This window comes from Pseudoliparis swirei, chromosome 17, assembly GCF_029220125.1.
Source record: "Pseudoliparis swirei isolate HS2019 ecotype Mariana Trench chromosome 17, NWPU_hadal_v1, whole genome shotgun sequence".
In the NCBI taxonomy this organism is placed as follows: domain Eukaryota; kingdom Metazoa; phylum Chordata; class Actinopteri; order Perciformes; family Liparidae; genus Pseudoliparis; species Pseudoliparis swirei.
The window spans coordinates 1,059,477-1,075,847 of NC_079404.1; the positions used below are offsets into that span (position 1 = coordinate 1,059,477).

General features: G+C 42.7%; 1 protein-coding gene across 1 annotated transcript in view; it reads right to left on the bottom strand.

The window, feature by feature from the left end:
• tm9sf3 (transmembrane 9 superfamily member 3) overlaps window positions 1-16,270 on the bottom strand; it is a 200,317-nt gene extending 184,047 nt beyond the window's left edge. Inside the window, exons 1-12 of the mRNA XM_056436187.1 lie at window positions 16,104-16,270; window positions 13,892-14,087; window positions 13,678-13,800; window positions 12,387-12,547; window positions 12,223-12,300; window positions 11,730-11,861; window positions 11,296-11,462; window positions 10,966-11,060; window positions 10,729-10,859; window positions 9,684-9,823; window positions 9,147-9,215; window positions 8,917-9,064 (exon numbers count right to left, since the gene is read on the bottom strand). Coding sequence (XP_056292162.1) covers window positions 8,917-9,064; window positions 9,147-9,215; window positions 9,684-9,823; window positions 10,729-10,859; window positions 10,966-11,060; window positions 11,296-11,462; window positions 11,730-11,861; window positions 12,223-12,300; window positions 12,387-12,547; window positions 13,678-13,800; window positions 13,892-14,087; window positions 16,104-16,196 — 1,533 coding nt within the window. The 5' untranslated portion in view covers window positions 16,197-16,270. The remainder of the gene's footprint in view (window positions 1-8,916; window positions 9,065-9,146; window positions 9,216-9,683; window positions 9,824-10,728; window positions 10,860-10,965; window positions 11,061-11,295; window positions 11,463-11,729; window positions 11,862-12,222; window positions 12,301-12,386; window positions 12,548-13,677; window positions 13,801-13,891; window positions 14,088-16,103) is intronic.
• Between the last annotated feature and the right edge of the window lie 101 nt (window positions 16,271-16,371).

The following is a 16,371-nucleotide window of genomic DNA, read 5'->3' on the forward strand; positions in this document are numbered from 1 at the left end:
ATTAATGACTCACATGATCCTATGAGTATTAATGACTCACATGATCCTATGAGTATTAATGACACATGATCCTATGAGTATTAATGACACATGATCCTATGAGTATTAATGACACATGATCCTATGAGTATTAATGACACATGATCCTATGAGTATTAATGACTCACATGATCCTATGAGTATTAATGACTCACATGATCCTATGAGTATTAATGACACATGATCCTATGAGTATTAATGACACATGATCCTATGAGTATTAATGACACATGATCCTATGAGTATTAATGACACATGATCCTATGAGTATTAATGACTCACATGATCCTATGAGTATTAATGACTCACATGATCCTATGAGTATTAATGACTCACATGATCCTATGAGTATTAATGACACACATGATCCTATGAGTATTAATGACTCACATGATCCTATGAGTATTAATGACTCACATGATCCTATGAGTATTAATGACACATGATCCTATGAGTATTAATGACTCACATGATCCTATGAGTATTAATGACACATGATCCTATGAGTATTAATGACACATGATCCTATGAGTATTAATGACACATGATCCTATGAGTATTAATGACTCACATGATCCTATGAGTATTAATGACTCACATGATCCTATGAGTATTAATGACTCACATGATCCTATGAGTATTAATGACTCACATGATCCTGTGAGTATTAATGACACATGATCCTATGAGTATTAATGACACATGATCCTATGAGTATTAATGACTCACATGATCCTATGAGTATTAATGACACATGATCCTATGAGTATTAATGACACATGATCCTATGAGTATTAATGACACATGATCCTATGAGTATTAATGACTCACATGATCCTATGAGTATTAATGACTCACATGATCCTATGAGTATTAATGACACATGATCCTATGAGTATTAATGACCACATGATCCTATGAGTATTAATGACTCACATGATCCTATGAGTATTAATGACTCACATGATCCTATGAGTATTAATGACTCACATGATCCTATAAGTATTAATGACTCACACATGATCCTATGAGTATTAATGACTCACATGATCCTATGAGTATTAATGACACATGATCCTATGAGTATTAATGACACATGATCCTATGAGTATTAATGACTCACATGATCCTATGAGTATTAATGACTCACATGATCCTATGCGTATTAATGACTCACATGATCCTATGAGTATTAATGACTCACATGATCCTATGAGTATTAATGACTCACATGATCCTATGAGTATTAATGACACATGATCCTATGAGTATTAATGACACATGATCCTATGAGTATTAATGACTCACACATGATCCTATGAGTATTAATGACTCACATGATCCTATGAGTATTAATGACTCACATGATCCTATGAGTATTAATGACTCACATGATCCTATGAGTATTAATGACTCACATGATCCTATGAGTATTAATGACTCACATGATCCTATGAGTATTAATGACTCACATGATCCTATGAGTATTAATGACTCACATGATCCTATGAGTATTAATGACACACATGATCCTATGAGTATTAATGACTCACATGATCCTATGAGTATTAATGACACATGATCCTATGAGTATTAATGACTCACATGATCCTGTGAGTATTAATGACTCACATGATCCTGTGAGTATTAATGACACACATGATCCTATGAGTATTAATGACTCACATGATCCTATGAGTATTAATGACTCACATGATCCTATGAGTATTAATGACTCACATGATCCTATGAGTATTAATGACTCACATGATCCTATGAGTATTAATGACTCACATGATCCTATGAGTATTAATGACTCACATGATCCTATGAGTATTAATGACACATGATCCTATGAGTATTAATGACACACATGATCCTATAAGTATTAATGACTCACATGATCCTATAAGTATTAATGACTCACATGATCCTATGAGTATTAATGACTCACATGATCCTATAAGTATTAATGACTCACACATGATCCTATGAGTATTAATGACTCACACATGATCCTATGAGTATTAATGACTCACATGATCCTATGAGTATTAATGACTCACATGATCCTATGAGTATTAATGACACATGATCCTGTGAGTATTAATGACTCACATGATCCTATAAGTATTAATGACACATGATCCTATGAGTATTAATGACACACATGATCCTATGAGTATTAATGACTCACATGATCCTATGAGTATTAATGACTCACATGATCCTATGAGTATTAATGACTCACATGATCCTATGAGTATTAATGACACATGATCCTATGAGTATTAATGACTCACATGATCCTATGAGTATTAATGACTCACATGATCCTATGAGTATTAATGACACATGATCCTGTGAGTATTAATGACTCACATGATCCTATAAGTATTAATGACACATGATCCTATGAGTATTAATGACTCACATGATCCTATGAGTATTAATGACACACATGATCCTATGAGTATTAATGACACACATGATCCTATGAGTATTAATGACACATGATCCTGTGAGTATTAATGACTCACATGATCCTATAAGTATTAATGACACATGATCCTATGAGTATTAATGACTCACATGATCCTATGAGTATTAATGACACATGATCCTATGAGTATTAATGACTCACATGATCCTATGAGTATTAATGACACATGATCCTATGAGTATTAATGACTCACATGATCCTATGAGTATTAATGACTCACATGATCCTATGAGTATTAATGACTCACATGATCCTATGAGTATTAATGACTCACATGATCCTATGAGTATTAATGACACATGATCCTATGAGTATTAATGACTCACATGATCCTATGAGTATTAATGACTCACATGATCCTATGAGTATTAATGACTCACATGATCCTATGAGTATTAATGACTCACATGATCCTGTGAGTATTAATGACTCACATGATCCTGTGAGTATTAATGACACACATGATCCTATGAGTATTAATGACTCACATGATCCTATGAGTATTAATGACACATGATCCTATGAGTATTAATGACTCACATGATCCTATAAGTATTAATGACACATGATCCTATGAGTATTAATGACTCACATGATCCTATGAGTATTAATGACACATGATCCTATGAGTATTAATGACACATGATCCTATGAGTATTAATGACTCACATGATCCTATGAGTATTAATGACTCACATGATCCTATAAGTATTAATGACTCACATGATCCTATGAGTATTAATGACTCACATGATCCTATGAGTATTAATGACACATGATCCTATGAGTATTAATGACTCACATGATCCTATGAGTATTAATGACTCACATGATCCTATGAGTATTAATGACACACATGATCCTATGAGTATTAATGACTCACATGATCCTATGAGTATTAATGACTCACATGATCCTATGAGTATTAATGACTCACATGATCCTATGAGTATTAATGACTCACATGATCCTATGAGTATTAATGACTCACATGATCCTATGAGTATTAATGACTCACATGATCCTATGAGTATTAATGACTCACATGATCCTATGAGTATTAATGACTCACATGATCCTATGAGTATTAATGACTCACATGATCCTATGAGTATTAATGACTCACATGATCCTATGAGTATTAATGACTCACATGATCCTATGAGTATTAATGACTCACATGATCCTATGAGTATTAATGACTCACATGATCCTATGAGTATTAATGACTCACATGATCCTATGAGTATTAATGACTCACATGATCCTATGAGTATTAATGACTCACATGATCCTATGAGTATTAATGACTCACATGATCCTATGAGTATTAATGACTCACATGATCCTATGAGTATTAATGACTCACATGATCCTATGAGTATTAATGACTCTCATGATCCTATGAGTATTAATGACTCACACATGATCCTATGAGTATTAATGACTCACATGATCCTATGAGTATTAATGACTCACATGATCCTATGAGTATTAATGACTCACACATGATCCTATGATTATTAATGACTCACACATGATCCTATGATTATTAATGACTCACATGATCCTATGATTATTAATGACTCACACATGATCCTATGAGTATTAATGACTCACATGATCCTATGAGTATTAATGACTCACATGATCCTATGAGTATTAATGACTCACATGATCCTATGAGTATTAATGACTCACATGATCCTATAAGTATTAATGACTCACATGATCCTATGAGTATTAATGACTCACATGATCCTATAAGTATTAATGACTCACACATGATCCTATGAGTATTAATGACTCACACGATCCTATGAGTATTAATGACTCACACATGATCCTTTGCGTATTAATGACTCACATGATCCTATGAGTATTAATGACTCACATGATCCTATGAGTATTAATGACTCACACATGATCCTATGAGTATTAATGCCACATGATCCTATGAGTATTAATGACCACACATGATCCTATGAGTATTAATGACTCACATGATCCTATAAGTATTAATGACTCACATGATCCTATGAGTATTAACGACTCACATGATCCTATAAGTATTAATGACACATGATCCTATGATTATTAACGACACACATGATCCTATAAGTATTAACGACTCACACATGATCCTATAAGTATTAATGACTCACACATGATCCTATAAGTATTAATGACTCACACATGATCCTATGAGTATTAATGACTCACATGATCCTATGAGTATTAATGACTCACATGATCCTATGAGTATTAATGACACATGATCCTATGAGTATTAATGACTCACATGATCCTATGAGTATTAATGACACATGATCCTATGAGTATTAATGACACATGATCCTATGAGTATTAATGACTCACATGATCCTATGAGTATTAATGACTCACATGATCCTATGAGTATTAATGACTCACATGATCCTATGAGTATTAATGACTCACATGATCCTATGAGTATTAATGACTCACATGATCCTATGAGTATTAATGACTCACATGATCCTATGAGTATTAATGACACATGATCCTATGAGTATTAATGACTCACATGATCCTATGAGTATTAATGACTCACATGATCCTATGAGTATTAATGACTCACATGATCCTATGAGTATTAATGACTCACATGATCCTATGAGTATTAATGACTCACACATGATCCTTTGCGTATTAATGACTCACATGATCCTATGAGTATTAATGACTCACACATGATCCTTTGCGTATTAATGACTCACATGATCCTATGAGTATTAATGACTCACATGATCCTATGAGTATTAATGACTCACATGATCCTATGAGTATTAATGACTCACATGATCCTATGAGTATTAATGACACATGATCCTATGAGTATTAATGACACATGATCCTATGAGTATTAATGACACATGATCCTATGAGTATTAATGACTCACATGATCCTATGAGTATTAATGACTCACATGATCCTATAAGTATTAATGACTCACACATGATCCTATGAGTATTAATGACTCACACGATCCTATGAGTATTAATGACTCACACATGATCCTTTGCGTATTAATGACTCACATGATCCTATGAGTATTAATGACACATGATCCTTTGCGTATTAATGACTCACATGATCCTATGAGTATTAATGACTCACACATGATCCTTTGCGTATTAATGACTCACATGATCCTATGAGTATTAATGACACACATGATCCTATGAGTATTAATGACTCACATGATCCTATGAGTATTAATGACTCACATGATCCTATGAGTATTAATGACTCACATGATCCTATGAGTATTAATGACTCACATGATCCTATGAGTATTAATGACTCACATGATCCTATGAGTATTAATGACTCACATGATCCTATGAGTATTAATGACTCTCATGATCCTATGAGTATTAATGACTCACACATGATCCTATGAGTATTAATGACTCACATGATCCTATGAGTATTAATGACTCACATGATCCTATGAGTATTAATGACTCACATGATCCTATGAGTATTAATGACTCTCATGATCCTATGAGTATTAATGACTCACACATGATCCTATGAGTATTAATGACTCACATGATCCTATGAGTATTAATGACTCTCATGATCCTATGAGTATTAATGACTCACACATGATCCTATGAGTATTAATGACTCACATGATCCTATGAGTATTAATGACTCACACATGATCCTATGAGTATTAATGACTCACACATGATCCTATGAGTATTAATGACTCACACATGATCCTATAAGTATTAATGACTCACATGATCCTATGATTATTAATGACTCACATGATCCTATAAGTATTAATGACTCACACATGATCCTATGAGTATTAATGACTCACATGATCCTATGAGTATTAATGACTCACACATGATCCTATGAGTATTAATGACTCACATGATCCTATAAGTATTAATGACTCACACATGATCCTATGAGTATTAATGACTCACACATGATCCTATGAGTATTAATGACACATGATCCTATGATTATTAATGACTCACACATGATCCTATGAGTATTAATGACTCACACATGATCCTATAAGTATTAATGACTCACACATGATCCTATAAGTATTAATGACTCACACATGATCCTATGAGTATTAATGACTCACACATGATCCTATAAGTATTAATGACTCACATGATCCTATAAGTATTAATGACTCACATGATTCTATAAGTATTAATGACTCACACATGATCCTATGAGTATTAATGACTCACATGATCCTATGAGTATTAATGACTCACACATGATCCTATGAGTATTAATGACTCACACATGATCCTATGAGTATTAATGACTCACATGATCCTATAAGTATTAATGACTCACATGATCCTATGAGTAATGACTCACACATGATCCTATAAGTATTAATGACACACATGATCCTATAAGTATTAATGACACACATGATCCTATGAGTATTAATGACTCACATGATCCTATGAGTATTAATGACACATGATCCTATGAGTATTAATGACACATGATCCTATGAGTATTAATGACACATGATCCTATGAGTATTAATGACACATGATCCTATGAGTATTAATGACACACATGATCCTATAAGTATTAATGACTCACATGATCCTATGAGTATTAATGACTCACATGATCCTATAAGTATTAATGACTCACATGATCCTATGAGTATTAATGACTCACATGATCCTATAAGTATTAATGACTCACACATGATCCTTTGCGTATTAATGACTCACACGATCCTATGAGTATTAATGACACATGATCCTATGAGTATTAATGACACATGATCCTATGAGTATTAATGACTCACATGATCCTATGAGTATTAATGACTCACATGATCCTATGAGTATTAATGACTCACACATGATCCTATGAGTATTAATGACTCACCACACATGATCCTATGAGTATTAATGACTCACCACACATGATCCTATGAGTATTAATGACTCACACATGATCCTATGAGTATTAATGACTCACATGATCCTATGAGTATTAATGACTCACACATGATCCTATGAGTATTAATGACTCACACATGATCCTATGAGTATTAATGACTCACATGATCCTATGAGTATTAATGACTCACACATGATCCTATGAGTATTAATGACTCACACATGATCCTATGAGTATTAATGACTCACATGATCCTATAAGTATTAATGACTCACACATGATCCTATGAGTATTAATGACTCACATGATCCTATAAGTATTAATGACTCACACATGATCCTATGAGTATTAATGACTCACACATGATCCTATGAGTATTAATGACTCACACATGATCCTATGAGTATTAATGACTCACATGATCCTTTGAGTATTAATGACTCACACATGATCCTATGAGTATTAATGACTCACACATGATCCTATGAGTATTAATGACTCACACATGATCCTATGAGTATTAATGACTCACACATGATCCTATGAGTATTAATGACTCACACATGATCCTATGAGTATTAATGACTCACACATGATCCTATGAGTATTAATGACTCACACATGATCCTATGAGTATTAATGACTCACACATGATCCTATAAGTATTAATGACTCACACATGATCCTATAAGTATTAATGACTCACACATGATCCTATAAGTATTAATGACTCACACATGATCCTATGAGTATTAATGACTCACACATGATCCTATGAGTATTAATGACTCACACATGATCCTATAAGTATTAATGACTCACACATGATCCTAAAGTAGAAGGACTCTGGACACATGATCCTGAGTAAACAACAGAGCCATGAGCAGAGCCACACATGATCCTGTGAGTACTTCAGACTCACTTGGTTTTGAAGAAGTAGTAGTAAAAGGAGTACATGTAGACGTAGACCGCCAGGAGGCTGAGCAGACTGCCACTGCCTGGGTCAGACATGAGCCGAGTAAAGTCACTCCAACATGAGCCTGAGTAAGTCATTCCACACGACTAAAGGTCACTAAAGGTCAAAAAGACATGTGACCTCACCACCTGTAGTCCTACCTAAAGGTCACTACAGGTCATGAAGACACGGCGTTAACTGTGACCTCACTAAAGGTCACTAAAGGTCATGATGTGACCTCACCATCTGTGACCTCACTAAAGGTCACTAAAGGTCATGAAGACATGATGTGACCTCACCATCTGTGACCTCACTAAAGGTCATGAAGACATGATGTGACCTCACCATCTGTAGTCCTCACTCAAGGTCACTAAAGGTCATGCAGACATGGCGTTGACTGTGACCTCACCATCTGTAGTCCTCACTAAAGGTCATGCAGACATGGCGTTCACGGTGACCTCACCATCTGTAGTCCTCGGCGTTGAGCAAGAAGTACGTGCACACGATGGTGACGCACACGGTGACGATGCACAGGATGACCAGGACCAGCATCATGAAGCCGTACACGTAGTAGATCTTGTAGGCCCAAAAGGACGTGAAGATGAAGTACCTGAAGACGAAGAGCATAACACATGCCAGCGACCTCAAACAACAACAACAACAACACGCTCAGTCTTCCAGCCCAGACCTACATTTCAATGAAGATGGAGCCGAATGGAAGGATCCCTCCGAGGCAGACGATGACGGCTGGTTCCATGAACCTGCAAGGCAAGAATGTGGCATTACAGAACTCTGCAGAGCGAGGAGGACAAACAACAACAACAAGGGTTTCAGTGGCATCTTTGAATACTGTACCACGAGCCTTTCAGACTCAGTGACACATTTACCACACCCGGAGACGTAGAGACGGAACCGACCCGGAGACGTAGAGACGGAACCGACCCGGAGACGGAGAGACGGAACCGACCCGGAGACGTAGAGACGGAACCGACCCGGAGACGTAGAGACGGAACCAGTCCGGAGACGGAGAGACGGAACCGACCCGGAGACGTAGAGACGGAACTGACCCGGAGACGGAGAGACGGAACCAGCCCGGAGACGGAACCGACCCGGAGACGGAGAGACGGAACCGGCCCGGAGACGGAGAGACGGAACCGACCCGGAGACGTAGAGACGGAACCGGCCCGGAGACGGAGAGACGGAACCGGCCCGTCCTGTGCCACACGTACCATTTCTTCTCCGGGATGGGTCTCGGCACGGCGTTCACTCGGCAGGGGAAGTTCGGCTGTCCAGACAGATTCCTCCCGAGAATCGTTCCCACGAGGTTCAGAGGCAGAATGACGAAGAAGCAGATGGAGCAGACGGCCACCTGCACAACAACAACAACAACATGATGAATGTGGAGGGTCAGAGTTCAGCTCCTCAAAGGCCTTCAGTTGGATTGTTGGAGGATCTCTAGTGTGACCCCAGATGCATCGTGACCCAGAACCACTGGACAGTGTTTGACGGGCGGCTCACTGAGGGGTCAGCGGGGTGAGGAGGCGTCCGCCAGCCAGTCAAAGCGTTCTCTGCTCTTGAGAACCGCGGCTGCTCTAAAATAATTTTCAAACAAACTCTTGTTCCAACAGCCAGTGAAACCGTCTCCTCCCCCATAACCTCGCTGCCCAATGAAACGAGTCCGTTGGGCTCGTCAACATGCTGGGACACCAACATGGTATTTAGTCAAAGAACGTCTCCAGTGATCTGAGCCGGAACTCGGGGATCAAACCCGCGGCCCTCGTCCACGAGGCCCGGCGGAGCTCTGATACGTGGCCCTGGGTGACGGCTGATAGAGTAACTGGATCTCCAGATTCATCTTCACATCCTGATCCAGGCGAGGGCTCATCGACTCAGAGGGACCACGACTACACATCCAGGCTAGTGCTTATTAAATATGAGTAAAGTGACCCGGGTCTTTTCCCGTATGTTGAAACAACAAGCCGGATGGATGCCGTTTGCTTCCTGTCACTTCAGATCTTATGTTGCACCGACAGACCATAATAACACAACTCTCAGAACTCCTAGAGCCCAGAAACAGATGTTTGCAAAAAAAAGCAGCCGAGCAGTTTCTCTGGAAATCCTTGACCTCCGTTGTCCTTCATGTGGACTGTGTCTTATGGGATGTGATCTGCTTTAAATGCTCTTCAGATGAAGCTCATCTTCAGGAGCCTCCACCGGGCGAGATGCAGTTCAAACTGAATACTTTCTACACTCTTTAAATGACTTCAGACCCACCATGGTGCCGAAGGGGATGGCTCTGGAGGCGTGGTAGTAGATGGCGATGAAGTTGATGAAGAAGGCGGTGCCGCACACCATGGCCGGGATCAAGAAGGCCCCGATGAACATCTGCTTGATCCATCTCCTGCCTGCACCGTCAGACAAATCAAACACCGTTACGACCTTGTGGGAGACGGGCTGTCGGCCATAAACAGAGATATATAACATACACAGCGACCGTACATGTTTTATTACCTCCTTGTTTGGCGTACAAGCTTCCCCCGAAGTAGCCGTTGACGGGGGAGGTGGCAGCATACACGAAGATGGCGGTGCTCAGCATGGAGCCTCTCCTGCAGAGAGAAACCAGTCATGTGACGCCTGCTGCACCGTCAGAGCTCTTTACTCTCAAACCGGCTTCTTCTGTGTTTTAAGCTACAATTAATAAAAACTTAGATTTCACCGGACACGACGAAAACACATGAATATACGACTATGGTACACTTCGGCGCCATAAAAGCATTAGATTGATATTAGATGGAAGCCGGTACCCGACCAGGAACCGGCCGGTCAACGCCAGCCACTCACTCTGTGTACAGATCCTCCACCATCGCCACCATGATGACGATGAAGGAGACGGAGAAGATCTGGCAGCCGGAGCCGATGAGCGAGGAGAAGATCAGAGGGTGGCTGGACGGCCGGAACACGTCTCCGTGGACCTGCTTCCAGCCGTACTCGTCTCCCAGGTCTCGGTCCTGATGAGCACATCAAACAGGAGAAGTTAAAATAAGTAAATGCAAAAGTTCTTGCACGGCATAAACTCACTGCCTGTCACTTGAGCTCAAGTACAAAGAGAAAGAAGAAGAAAAAAGACTAGAAAAAGATAATGAAGGCTTAACTAAAATTAAAAGAAAACATTAGAGGACAAAAAAACGAAGATTTAAATCAAACTCACACTTTTACATTTAGCAAATAAAAACACGTTCAAGCACAAACTGCAAAGCAGGTTTTAAAACACGCACCATGTCGTCCATCTCCTCCTCTTTGCTGTATCTGGCGTAGTCCTTTCTGAGCGTCCTCATCAGGATCATGGACACCAGGCCCACCAAGAAGATCACCATCATGAAGGAGTTGAAGATGGAGAACCAGTGGATCTAAAGCATGGAGGTAAACACAGTTAGTCTGGTTTGGACTCGTGTCATAAATAATAAAAGCTTCAGTAAAACAAATTAACTATTTAGCGGTATGAAAACTTAAGTACTAGATGCATTACTCCGGATACTTCCAGGTATTTACTGGTTTGTAGAACACGTGTTCTCATCTGCACTAGTGGGGGCAGGAACATCCACCGGCAGGTGTGGATGCCAAACTCCCTTTAGTTCGCCAGGTAAAGTCAGATAGTCGTCCTGAAGTTAGCAGACCAGTAATGACGTCTTATTGGCCGAGGCAGGAGGCTCAGCAGCGCCGCTACAACAATCCGCTCTAGACGCTCGCAGCGTGCAGCCATCTGCTCACCCGGTGCTGGAAGAAGGACGGATCGAGGTACTTGTCAAAGCGGTCTTCGAACGTGACGTCGGACTTCTTCCACTTCACCTATGGGCGGAGAGGGCGACAGGTTTATACGAGCCTGAGACCGCGAGGCAGGTAGAACAGGACCACGAGGGCCGCTCAGGACTCACCGAGTAGGACATCGCAATCCTGGTGTTGGGCACCAGTCGGACTTTGCCTTCGCTGGTCAGGTTAACGTCTACGATTCTGTTGCCGTTGTAGCCGATCTCCAGTTTCTTGTAGGTCCACAGGTAATGGTCTTCTCCGTTTTCATCCGCCTCCCCAACAATACCTGGTTTCAAATGAACATTGGATTAGAGCACGGCTCTTCAAGGCAGCGGGCAAACACACGGTTGAGAGTTGGCTACTTCGGAACAGAACTCGGTCTTTGGGGCTTCAACGATTCTCAAAGTTTGGGCCTCGATGGCCACCGTAGCCTCCACTCAGTGGCTCTTAATATAGCCCGACTGGCTCGCATTCCAAGTCTGCATGCTGCACATGTATCCTCTACTTTCTCCACTGCATGGAAACAACTCATCATTAAAAAGATCATCTAGAAGTCAATCCCTTGTGGCACCAACAAGAAGGTTCTCCATGAAGCCCAGCGTCTACGCTCACGGGTCATCTGCTTTGAAGAATGCTAATTCCAGGTTCTCTGAAGGAACCCTGACCCAACCCCACGCTGAGCTCACCGGTTCCGTAACCACGCCGCCAAACCGGACACGAGGTTAAAGTCTATATTTATTCATTGGGATTGAGACCCACCCACTACCAACATCATCATGTTTGAGCAACGGTAGGCGTGGCACACCTGTACCAGGTGTGGAAGTTGTCCTACATCCTGAGTCTGTGAAGGCTCTTTAATAACGCTTCTTATCAAAGGACGACCGGCTCTCAGCCAACAGCTCCTTCTCCTTCTGCTCAGAACACTGGAGGAAGGGCTGGAAGTGCTCACACACACCTCTGCCACGCTGCATTCAGATAAAAAATAACCATATCAGTGCATCACAATCACATTGTTTAGTGAGCCCAGCAGAACATCTTCATGATCAGTTCCGTGTAGTTGGATGTATGCTGAGAAACCACTATCTACAGCTAACAACAACAACAACTGAAGACAGTCGTTAAACAAGAGCAACCGATTCAGAGCAAAGAGCTGAGGGGAGCGCATCGTTACGGCGCGTGAGATGAACCCTGAACAACAACAACTGGTTTCACGTCAACATCAAGACGAACACCGCGAAGCACGAGGAGCCGGCTTCACTGCAGAGGAAGCTGTGACGGACAGACAGGAAGTGAAGGACTGAACCAGGAAACAAGGCGGCAACACGACACTGTGCAGGAAGGCTGAGGACACAGCGGTGCATTCAGGGCCCACTGAGGTCCAAGAGGTCTGTTTTAAATACACGAAGACCCACTCACCCCAGATGGGCAGGTCGTCTATATACATCTGGTACCAGTAGTGGTTCTTTATGGCGTAGACGAAGGCGTCCCGTTTGGCTTTGTCCAGGTCGATTTCACAGTACGTCGTCTGCATGACTTCATCTTTAAAAAACAAAATAAAAAGGTGTCAGAAAGTCAGGTGTAGCATAAGAACAACCCCACAGGGACGAGTGCCAGGCAGTCAGAAGGTCACCTTTGAACTTGATGTCCAGGCCGCTGAACTCCAGCTCCACTCCCTGCAGAGCTTCTCCCAGAGTCTCGTGGTAATGGCTGATGGTCTTCTTGGAGCCCGCGCAGAAGGGCAGAGAGAAGTACTTGTAGGTCTCCTGCCGGTTGTGGTACGGCCCCACGGTGTTCATCCATAAGACCACCTCCTCTTTATCTGTGTACTGCAAACAGAGGGGGGGGCTCATGTGAAAACCAGCAATGCAAAGCGCCGCTGGGTTCACATCCCAGGCATCTGGCATGCGGGAAAGTTAGTTTAAAATAACGTGCAATGATGACATCACCACATGATGACATCACCACATGATGACATCATCACTGCATTCAAATCCATGCAAACATGAAATGAGCTGTGAGCAACGGGAAGCCAGTTTTCTTTAGAGAAGTTACACTTAACTTATAGTGAGAGAGCCCATAGAGCCCATGGCACTAGTAAAGGGGCCCTAGAGCCTATAGCACTAGTGGAGGGGCCATGGGGCCCATAACACTAGTGGAGGGGCCATGGGGCCGATAACACTAGTGGAGAGGCCATGGGGCCGATAACACTAGTGAAGAGGCCATGGGACCCATAACACTAGTGGAGGGGCCATGGGGCCCATAACACTAGTGAAGGGGCCATGGGACCCATAACACTAGTGGAGAGGCCATGGGACCCATAACACTAGTGGAGGGGCCATGGGGCCGATAACACTAGTGAAGAGGCCATGGGACCCATAACACTAGTGGAGGGGCCATGGGGCCCATAACACTAGTGGAGGGGCCATGGGGCCCATAACACTAGTGGAGGGGCCAATAACACTAGTGGAGGGGCCAATAACACTAGTGGAGGGGCCAATAACACTAGTGGAGGGGCCAATAACACTAGTGGAGGGGCCATGGGGCCCATAACACTAGTGGAGGGGCCATGGGGCCCATAACACTAGTGGAGGGGCCATGGGACCCATAACACTAGTGGAGGGGCCATGGGGCCCATAACACTAGTAAAGGGGCCATGGGACCCATAACACTAGTGGAGGGGCCATGGGGCCGATAACACTAGTGAAGGGGCCATGGGGCCCATAACACTAGTGAAGAGGCCATGGGACCCATAACACTAGTGGAGGGGCCATGGGGCCCATAACACTAGTAAAGGGGCCATGGGACCCATAACACTAGTGGAGGGGCCATGGGGCCGATAACACTAGTGAAGGGGCCATGGGACCCATAACACTAGTAAAGGGGCCATGGGACCCATAACACTAGTGGAGGGGCCATGGGACCCATAACACTAGTAAAGGGGCCATGGGACCCATAACACTAGTGGAGGGGCCATGGGGCCCATAACACTAGTGGAGGGGCCATGGGGCCCATAACACTAGTGGAGGGGCCATGGGGCCCATAACACTAGTGGAGGGGCCATGGGGCCGATAACACTAGTGGAGGGCCATGGGGCCCATAACACTAGTGGAGGGCCATGGGGCCCATAACACTAGTGGAGGGGCCATGGGACCCATAACACTAGTGGAGGGCCATGGGGCCCATAACACTAGTGGAGGGCCATGGGGCCCATAACACTAGTGAAGGGGCCATGGGGCCGATAACACTAGTGAAGAGGCCATGGGACCCATAACACTAGTGAAGAGGCCATGGGGCCCATAACACTAGTGGAGGGGCCATGGGGCCCATAACACTCATTAAGTGTCCACATCTATAATTAGGGCATCGGAGTCTCGTACAGACGGAAGCCGAGAGGCCTCGACGTCTACAGCCGCTTCTCGTCGGGTGAGCCTGTCGGTCTGGATTGACTGAACATCCGTGACGGAAGTAGTTTAAATGTCGTTTAAAAGCTACCCGAGTAACTGACTGACGCGAGCAGCTAGCCTCACGGTAGCGTCCGCTGGTGCCCAGAGGAAGCTACCGTGCTAACGAGCTAACGAGCTAACAGGCTTCACGTTCGCCATAAGCACTGAGGCCGATGAGCGAGAACAAGCGAGCGGCTACGTGACGCCGCGTGGGTCCGCTGGCCCGCCGGGTACCGAGACACAGCCCACCCGGGCCGAGTCGGGCTCGTCCGCGAGCCAGTTCTCTGGTGCTCGTTAGCCGTCGCAGCTACAGCTAGCTTCGTTACACTGAAGCACAAACGTCCATTATTTTCAAGGCTCCCCCTTTTTCTCAGTCGGCCTCTCCAGCCGCCGTCTTACCGTGTGCTCGTGCTCATCCGCGTCCACGCGTAGCAAAGAGCCCGCGAAGGCGAGCAGCGCGGCCGCCGCCACCTTCCACCGGGAGGATGCCATTGTTATTCGGATAAAGTGTGCAGGAAGATTGGGGCTGTTAGCTTCGCAGGGCTATACCACCTTCTTCCTGGTTGTATGACAGAGGCAGTTTTAGGGATGCTCTCCGTACGCATATGGCGTAAGGCGCTACGCGGGCGCGTACATCGCGCGCGCGTCCGATTGGCTGAATCGAGTC